This window comes from Pelophylax lessonae, assembly GCF_965119305.1.
Source record: "Pelophylax lessonae genome assembly, chromosome: 3".
Lineage (NCBI taxonomy): Eukaryota > Metazoa > Chordata > Amphibia > Anura > Ranidae > Pelophylax > Pelophylax lessonae.
In genome coordinates, this window is record NC_138770.1 from 608,769,588 (window position 1) to 608,779,985 (window position 10,398).

General features: G+C 41.7%; 1 protein-coding gene across 1 annotated transcript in view; it reads left to right on the plus strand.

Annotated features, from left to right (window-relative positions):
* The window catches only part of LOC309551785 (calpain-8-like), an 81,143-nt gene extending 77,714 nt beyond the window's left edge, over window positions 1-3,429 (plus strand). Inside the window, 3 exon segments of the mRNA XM_082252474.1 lie at window positions 584-700; window positions 2,309-2,367; window positions 3,328-3,429. Of these exon segments, the coding sequence (XP_082108600.1) occupies window positions 584-700; window positions 2,309-2,367; window positions 3,328-3,351 (200 nt within the window). The 3' untranslated portion in view covers window positions 3,352-3,429.
* Window positions 3,430-10,398: the final 6,969 nt, after the last annotated feature.

Below are 10,398 nucleotides of genomic sequence, written 5' to 3' on the forward strand. Positions count from 1 at the left end.
TTAGATCTACCAAACACTATGTAGTGCAAGGGCCTGCCTGATTGGATACAAAATGATTAGTTAGATTAGGGTGCTTATATTATATAATTATGGTAAATCTAAATCTAAAGTTGATTGTAGAAAGATGTCAGATTGTAACATGTATGGTCACGGTGGCCCTACGTGTTACTGAACTGCAATAGAGAAAATTCAGGTCCTCCAGCTGTGATGTGTGGCAGAGTTGTGTAAATCTCAGGAGCAGATGGACAGAAATACAAATACTTTGGCAGCTAAAATACGTGCCTAACTTCCTAGAGCTCAGGTTTAACTTGGGTGGAATTTCAAAAAATAAATCGCTATAGCATCAGGCATACAGTGTGTCATTTGTTTAGAAGTGAGATTTCAATAATGGAAGTATTTTGCTTTGCTGCAATGTGTGAGGCCCAATGTAGGATGATCACAGCAATTTTCAGCAGATTACTTAGCAGAAGTCACCTGTATGCTAGTGAGGGGAATCTGAGAATATTATTGTGGGTTGATGACCCCTACAAGAGGGACTTTAAATATATTTTCAGCAGTTACATGAATTTTATTTTATTTTCAGGTTTTAACCTCAATACCAGGATTCAGGAGATCATTGTACAGCGATACGTCTCCAGCGAGCTGTCCCTCAATTTTGAAGATTTTATAGCATGTTTGATTCGCTTGGAGACTTTATTCAGTAAGTGTTGCAAGTTGCTCAATACTGCCCCCTGTCATCCTTGTTGTGTATAAATAATCTAGGAAAATAAAACTACATTGATCTATGGAGAGGTAAATGAATACATACTGTATATGGATATAAACAAAATACTGTAGTGCTAAAAAAATACTGTATATTTTAAACTGAACTCCTGGAAGATATTAAAGATCACAAAATAAGTTTATATATCACATATAAAAGACTATTTTATTGTTGTAAGTCCCTTTTCACACGGGTTTCCGATCCGGTCTGCCTGTCAGTTTTTCAGGCAGACCTGATCGGACGCTCCATGCAGCCCTATGGAGCGGCAGATGTCAGTGGTGACATGTCCTCTGACACCCGATGCTATCTGATCTGATTCTGTCTGTGAAATCCAAACGGATGGAAACCCTGGAGGATCGGATCGGATAGGATCATATGAAAACAGACAGGCGGTCCATTTTCATCCGATCTCCCATAGAGGAGAGCGGGGATCTGACAGGTCCGTGTCAGAAAAGTAAGCAGAGGCGGACCTGTCATCCACCTGCTCAGCGGGGATCGGCAGGTCGATCCCCACTGAGCAAAACTGAGTCCGCCGGCAGAAAGTCCGTGTGAAAGGACCCTAACTGTTATGCCCCCATTTTATATTGTAAAGCGCTGCATAAACTGTTTGCACTATATATATATATATATATATATATATATATATATATATATATATATATATATATATATACATATATATCCTGTATAATAATAATATTGCAAGGTCCATACAAATACATGTACTAGCTGTTCAAATATATTTTACATATATATACTGTATATATATATATATATATATATATATATATATATATATTAATGCTAAAAATAGTAATATTAACATTATTGATGTTAAAAAAACAACCAAACATGGCATGAACCAAAAAACTATTTCCATCCAAAGATCATTGGGGTATAAGAGAAGGTCCTGGGCTACCAGAGCTTATCCAAGGCTAAGTGATACTTTGGTATTTGTGTGACCTTAAAAGTACTCTATTATGAGATTTTATGGATTTTTGAATAAAAGATACTGGTATGATATGATTTATGCTTATATACTTCAATTTGGCAACTTAAAAGTCTCTTGAAATATAACACATTCTTTTGTGGTATTAAGTAGTTTGTTGGGGATGCGATGCCTGGATATAGGTTAAGTCCAATACCCTTCTTCATATATTAGATATTAAAGATCACTATTTAAGTCACTTATATATTATTCAAATTCTTAGCAGTGTATTCATAATACATTACAGAGCTAGTTGTCCGGTGAAAGAGCAAGTGCATTCATTGTTTGTGACTGGGGAAAAATCTAAATCAAAATAACTGCATTATGGCCACTAGATGGTGCTGACGATTATAGGAAGTAAATAATTATTGAATATGATTGTCAACTCCATCTGGGGGGGTGGCATTCCCTTTTAAATATGTGCCCCCATTAAAAGATGTTACCTCACCTCCTATGACAGCCAATTAAGTGGTAGCTTTTATATTCCAATCTTTTGTATAAATAGTAATTGTAGCAATACAGCTTACCAGTAAAAATACTTTTTTTTTTCTTTTTAGAAATGTTTGACATACTGGATGCAGACAAGGGTGGAAGCATCAGCTTGTCCTTATCTGAGGTAATTTTCTCCATTTTAGCGTAAAGGACTTCATATTAAAATGTACAACTCGTAGGATCAGCTAATTTTGGGGGAAAGTTTAGAAGAGATATAATAAGATGTGATGCTTTTTTGTACTATTTAAATATCATTGTTTGACAGATTACCATTTAAAGCCTAACTGGACCTTTATTTTATTTAAGCATAGTCCTGCAGTTGCTTTTCTTTAGAAAGCAGTCACAGATTGAATAGAATTGCCTGTCCCCTGCCAGCATGCTGCTGAGAAGGACCCTTGCTCTCTGTGTGGAAGCAGTGGTCTCTGCAAAAGTGCAACACACCACCTCACCTATTGAGTTGCTGATCTCTCCAGTCAGTCACTAAGCTAAGAAGAATGTCTGGCTTTGGTTGGCATTTGGATAAACTTTAAAGCACCACCTGCTGGATAGAGAAAAGAAAAAGTTCTGAATGACCGCACACCAAAGCAAACACCTTTATTGACGTGATAAGTCCATACCGCATAAAAGCATAGGAGACACTAACAGCAAACAGCTAACGCATTTCACACCCTTCACTGGTGCTTAATCATATGATTAAGCACCATTGAAGGGTGTGAAACGCGTTAGCTGTTTGCTCTTAGTATCTCCTATGATTTTATGCTGTATGGACTTATCACGTCAATAAAGGTGTTTGCTTTGGAGTGCGGCCATCCAGAACTTTTTCTTTTCTCTGCTGTGTTGCAGAGCCAACACCGGCTTGGAGGTGTATTTGGAATGCTGATACCTGGAACGGTAACTATCTTTGTCACCACCTGCTGGATGCATGCACATATAAAAGAAAATTGTTTATTTATTTTTTATTTTTTGTCTTGACCATAAGAAACAATATATATATATATATATATATATATATATATATATATATATATACACACAAAACCTCCAAAAATTCATTTAATGTAACTTATTTTGTTTTCTCTTACAGTGGCTCTGTGCTGCACTGATATGATGAAAACCTCATACACATACACAGAATGGGTGACTGTACTTTGTCTTTAGACTACCTGTTTGCTCAGAGGCAGAATTACTGTATCTTGTTTTTAAATAATTATAACCCTCATCAGGAATATATCAAATGACCAGTGTATTTCTTTCTTTTAAATTCTTCTTTTTTTCCTGCATATAAAAACACATAATAAAAGTCAATTAAAAATGAGTGTTATGGTTGGTTTGTCTATGTAAATATTTTCAGCTGTAATGTATAAACCCATTCCCTTCAACCACAGACTTGTGGGCATCCACAGCTATAAGAACATCTCCGCTGGTGGTGATAAAATCAATAATTAAGATGGATTATTGATTTAAAGTGAAAACCTGGCCCTGGCTTTAGGCATTGGAATGGAAGGTATAATGGATGGTCACTGATTTCAAGAACAACTTCACATAAATCTGATTTGTTGTTTTTTGGCTGGAGTGTGACAAATATTGATTCACCCATACACCTCCCAACTTTGACACATCTCTGACACATCTGTAAAGCACTGAGCTTGACTGGTGTCATAAGTCTGTGATAGATCCTGTATCTCCCTATGGAGAATCCGGATAAGGTATTTCCAAGCGCCCTCTAATGGATCCTCTACAGGGGTGTATAGAAAACTTATAGGGCAGAGGCACGGAAGCTCTGATCCAAAAACTCCCAATGCCAATCCTCTGCTGCTGAAAATGAATGTGTCACTCTGGTCATACATCTCACTATTTCAGATAAAGAAAATAACTAAATACACAGAGGAAATACATATATGGCAGACATTTTTCCTGCCAAAAGATGTGTATCTCTGTCCACCCAGTCCTGGGGGTTACACAGTTCTCCCACATACTACAGTCATGTCTGGCAGGACAAGGAGAAACACACTCTTACATATTTCAGCTTACCAGTCTTAAGGCTTGGTGTGGTGGCTGCATTTGTTGCTTTATTTTCACCTGGTGATTCAATCAGTAACACACGTACTGTCTTAGGGCTCTTTCACACGGTCCGCCTCCGTAGGCGGATCTGTGCTGCTCAGCGGGGATTGATCTGCCGATCCCCGATGAGCCGGCGGATGACAGCTCCGTCTCCACTTGCAGAGCGGAGAGGGAGGTGTCACAGCTCCCGCTGCTCTCTATGAGGGATCGGATGAGAGCGGACCGCCTGTCCGCTCTCATCCGATCCGATCCGATCCCTGAACGGATGGAAAAATAGGGTTTCCATCTGTCCAGATTTCACGGACAGGATCGGATACGGATGGCAGCGGGTGTCAGCGGAGGTGTCTCCGCTGACATCCGCTGCCCCATAGAGCTGCATGGAGGATCTGATCAGATCCGCCTAAAAAACTGACAGGCGGATCTGATCGGATCGCCCGTGTGAAAGAGCCCTTAGGGTGATAATGCTCGTTCACCTACTCACTCTACTATATCAGGATAACAGAACAGTACTACAAAACACCTCTACACTTCTCCATTACATAGATGTGAGTGGTAGTGATGGGTGAGTCTGGCCAGGTTAGATTCATCAAGGGTTCAGGAAATCTCACTGAAAATTCAGTGAACCTGAACTTAAAGGCGAATCTTCTTGATGTCTATGTGGCAAATCTTGTTAATAAATTCTGGTTATATTTACGGCTAATCGACAAACTACTGTAAAAAAAAAAAAAAAGCATCGTAAACTGTACAAATGTCCCAACACAATTTTTTTTCTTGTTCAATCTTCCTATTTGAAAATGTAAAATAATAATCGATGATCCCGGTGTGCTACAAAGAATTCTCAATCACAACAATAGCAGTTTGCAGGGATGTAAACACATTTATTTATTTATTTATTTAAGGAGGTATTATCGCTAGAACCACAATATACTTCAAAAAGGAGAACAACTATTATGGATCATATTATGATTGTCAACAAGAGTAATGACTGGCCTGAATGAGTCAGACAAGAAATTAATTAATTTGAGAGAATAGGTCGTTTAGAAAATGTGGGAAATAAAGGAAAGGGGGGAGTCAGCCAGGGGGGACCACTGTGTCCATATGTCAGTGTGTGCAGGAATTGAGATCCTTACAATTCCAAGAGGGGGTGGTCAAATTCTCATGGAAGGTTATGAGAAATCCATGGTTCCCAAACTCAATGAAATTTGGGCAAGTTGCCCTGAAGCCTGGCTGTCGATTTCTCATTAAGTATAGTCCAGTGGGCTCCGAATTTAACCTCAGACACTGATATATATTTACATAGCCAAGCTTTTGCTATCATCTCTTTTGTGGCAGTGAGAACATGGGAAATGAGAATAAACTGAAGTTTAGATATCCCCTCAGTCTTCCGATTGAGGAGAGCTTTAAGTGGTTTCATTGGAAGTGTTGTCCGAAGAATGGTATTCAAGATACAGTACACTTGCTACCATAGGCGCTGGGCCACCGGGCAAGTCCACCAAAGATATTGGGTCACCTGGTAAGTCTAACAAATATGAATAAATAAACCCATGTCCGAACAAACACAAAAGCAGAATAAAGAAGCATCAGAGTTAATACTGCTAGTCAAGTGGGTATCATGTACCACCAAAATAGGACTTTACAGTTAGCTTCAAAGGCAGTTGCATTGCATGAGCAGGACTTAGTAGTAGTTCAGATTTGATCCCAATGTTTGTGATCTATGGGCAGCTGTAAATCTTGTTCCCATTTGCTAACATAGTTTAAAGGTTCTTGAATTTGCCTGGAGGATAAAGTGCTATAAAAAGGGGGACCAGTCCAGTGGAGTATGGATCATCTTTGTACCTGGATTCAAATGGTGTTGAGAGGTAAACAGTTCTTTTTTAAACATACATCGTATGTCACATAATGTTTGACCTGTAGATATCCAAAAAACTTGGAATGAGGCAAGTGGTATGTTTTTTAAGGTTAACAAACCAATGCAAATTCAATTTTAAAGAAATTATATGGTGGGGAGAAAGTCTTTTAATGCCTGGAGTTTGGATGTTCTCCCTACGTGGATTTCCGCCAAGTACTGTTTTCTTCCTACACTCCAAAGGCATGCTGCCTTTGTGTACTAGTATGTGTACTGTATGAATGTGAGTTAGGGACCTTAGACTGTTAGCTCCGTGAGGGCAGGGACTGATGTGCATGTACAATATACTGTATATGTAAAGCACTGCATAAATTGTCGACTCTGTATAAGTACCTGTAATAAATATTAATAAATAAATACATCTAAAAATGAACCAAATCTGACCGGGAAAACCCTGTAGGCGAGGAAAGTGGGGATTTTAATGTGCCCAAAAACATCAAAAGAAAAACAAATCATAAAAAATATACATTTTATTAAAGACAAAATAATAAAAACAGCACATGAAAATACTTTTTCAAAGTGTATATATACACCCTTAATAAAAACACCAAGCTAAATCTCATAAGCCAAGCCATAAAATCTATAATAGCATACAGGGAAATACACAATTTGTATGAAAAGGGAGGAAGAGCTTACAAACCCCTGCAGGAAAAAATACCCAGCTAAGGATAAATTCAATCAAGCGTTGATGCCACAAAGCTCAAAAGACATATAACTTCCAAACACCACCTATGATTTGTATTACATATCCAATAGAAGGAGAAATTCCATATGCAGGAGAGAGTAGCACCAACCAACGCCCCTGCTAACAGCAAACTGTCCGGGTCCTCTTTTTTAGGAGGACAATGGCCAGCTCCAAAATGGTGCCCCACACAAAAAAAAATAAAAAATTGAAATATAATGTAGCGGGGTTAAACATGCCTAAAGACACTGTTTGATATGTGGGAAGGAACTAGGCTCCCTCTAGTGGTAGCTGCATGGAATTTCCCGGGCTGTGACTTCCTTTTCACAAGATGAAGAAACTACATCTCCCAGGCTGCTTTGCAAGATCCAGGAACTAGGCTCCCTCTAGTGGTAGCTGCATGGAATTTCCCGGGCTGTGACTTCCTTTTCACAAGATGAAGAAACTACATCTCCCAGGCTGCTTTGCAAGATCCAGGGTGCACGGCTGCACCGCACGGCACTATGGGGGAGGTTATTTAAAGGAAGAGAGAAGCGCGCGAAGGGGGGGGGCCTTTCTGCGCTGGACTCTGAGGAACCAGCGAGCGAGAGTGAAGGACTGACACTGGATATTGGGCTAGAGCCTTTTAGCCTGGAGGGACGACGTGGAACCGTCCCATCTCAAGCACGAGGCACATTCCTGGAGGTCATACTGCTGTTTGCCGAGACCGGAAGTCATCCGCCAGAAGGACCCCGCGCGGCTGGCATATAGCCAAAGGACTGAGACCGCAGTGGAAGCGCGCGAAGGAGAAACTTCTGTTGGTGAGAGGGCACATGCCCAATAACTGACTTTATCTGCTGAAGAGACAGTTTTATCTACAGATAGCGGTAGCGCAGCAGGAGGTGATAAAACCCCGGGGTTTATCACCATACTCTCTCAGGAGACTCATAGACAAACAATAAGGTCTGTAAAGGAGTCGCCAGAGGCTTATCTCTCTCGCAGAAGTTATTGCTCAGTTACGCAGACACCCTGCGGTGACAACTAACAGCTCGTTGTTTTTTCTCTCTTGATCTTTATTCCTAATCTGGATTACAAATGAGCTCTATTCAATAACCTTGCTAGCGAAGATCAACAAGAAAGAAGAGAACTCTGGGGGAGGGACTCAGATAGGCCCACCTACCTGGTACTGTGTCTAGCCTTAATGCAGGAGGAGTGTGGGGGTATTCTTTTACCTTTTTAAAGCTGTTTTAAATAACCTTTTATGGACTTGTATTGTATTGTATTGTATCTCCCCTATTCAATTTGATACATAGTAAACTAAGTTTGGTTAATTACAATCTTGTGCGTTGTTCCATTGTGTCACCCAGAAGGACTACTATTCAAGAAGGTAACAAGGTATTGTTGCATAGTGAAGTATTGTATTCCAACCTGTGTATCTATTTGATAGTCCAGTCCTATTCTGGGTCAGTTGTGCCTGAGGAGGGATCGAGCCAATTTGATTGGGTTGTTAGGCAGGGTGTAGACCCAATAATATAATCAGCAGCTCCTGCGGGGGTGGTGCTACACGTGGGGGCTCGTCCGGGATTTCTACAGTCCTGCAATACAACCCTCTCAGCCATAGAATCCCCTCCCACGCAGAAATGGATCCTGTCGCTGCTGCTGAGTGGTGCAAGGAAGAGAATGTCATGGTGGAAAATGGCCTGGTGGTTGAAATCAAGGGAGAAGCCTGGACTGAAGAAAAGCTCCTCCCTGTTTTGAGGGCACTATCCACAGACAGGAAATTTTGGGTGATTGACATGAAAACTGACACCACTGTCCCACACACGTATGCACTGTGTGAGTGGAGGAAGGGGGTCCCTGATTATTTCAACGGAAACAGTGTAAAAACTACTGACCAAACAGAACTTTTCCTGATACATCCAGGAGTTCCTATTGCGGGTCCCTCATCCACCACCCCTGGGGTATCCAGCCAAGAAAAAGGTGTCCAAGAAGGGCATCCTGAGTCATCACCTTTGTCGACTTTTAGCTCAGAACTGTGTGCTGTTCTTGGGGAGATTGTGGCAAAATGTAGTAGGGACTCCTCGAGCTATTTGATGACTGGATATAGGAAGCTCCGGACATTCTCTGGGAAACAGCCTGTGCCTTCAGCAGAAGATGGGTTCGAAGAGTGGTTAGATACCGCCACTCAGGCTTTGGAGGAATGGGAGGTACCAGAACAGCACAAGAAGCAGAGAATCACAGAGAGTTTAAGGGGACCTGCATTAGAGGCTGTACGTAATCTAAAGCTTAGCAAGAAGAACTGCACTGCACAGGATTATTTGGACATTCTGCAAGATGTGTTTGGTCGGACGGAGAACGCGGCTGAACTTCTCTACCAGTTGGACCACTGTTATCAAGAAGAGGGGGAGAAGTTGTCCGAATTCATTAAACGTCTGGATAGGATTATCCACCAGATTCTGTTAAAGAAAGGAATAGACCACCAGAAAATAGATGAGACTCGTGCACGACAGGTTCTGAAAGGGGCTCAACCTTTAGATCCCATTGCCATACTGTTACGAACTCGTCGAGATGGCGGCATTCTAGAATACCCCGATCTGATTCGAATGGTCAGAGAGGAAGAGGTTATGTTGGACAACAAGAAGAAAAGTCGGCAGTTTGACTCAACTGCCCGGGTTGGAGTGATAAGTGTGGAAGAGGGTGACTCTCAAGTTGAACTCCTAAAGACCCAAGTGTCTCAGTTGATAGAAATGGTGTCCATCCTGACTGGTCAGGTATCCACTCTACCCAAGGGGAGTATATCGGAGAGGCCAGATGAACCTGTTAGTCTCAGCACAGATCCAGAGCCACGGCCTGCAAGATTGTTAACTTGTTTCAACTGCGGGGGAGTTGGGCATGTTAGAAGGGTATGTCCCAGCTCAGGAAATGCTGCCGCGAAACCTCGCGAGCCAGCGGGAAACTTCAGAGGACACCGGTGAAGGAGTCAACCGGGTGTCCGTCAGTCTTAAGGGACTCCAGAAGTGGTGCAGGATCAGGGAAACTGAGTCAGGGGGTCAGACCCAAATATAATACCCCCAGTTATAGACTCCGGGTTACTGAGGGAAGGAAAGTCAATGCACACCGGGTTCAGCGGGGGCCCAGATCAAGGAAGAAAAAGGAGAAGAGGGCCAGGGTACAGAGAACTGAATCAGACAACCAGGCTACATCAAGAGAATTCCCAACTAACTTGGTCGGGCCCTCCCCAGTGGTCTCGGTTCAGGTGGAAGGAATTTACACAAGAGCCCTCCTTGACACAGGGGCCCAGGTGACTCTTTTGTATAGAGACTTCTATGATAAATATCTTACCCATCTACCTTTGCAGAAGTTGGAAGATCTGGAGATATGGGGTATTGGGACCCAAAGTTTTCCCTATGACGGGTATCTGCCAATCAAGTTGACCTTTGATCCATCAGTGGCTGGTGAAGCGGAAACCTTCGACACCTTAGCGGTGGTCTGTCCTCGTCCACCAGGGGCCAACAAAAGCTCTCTCA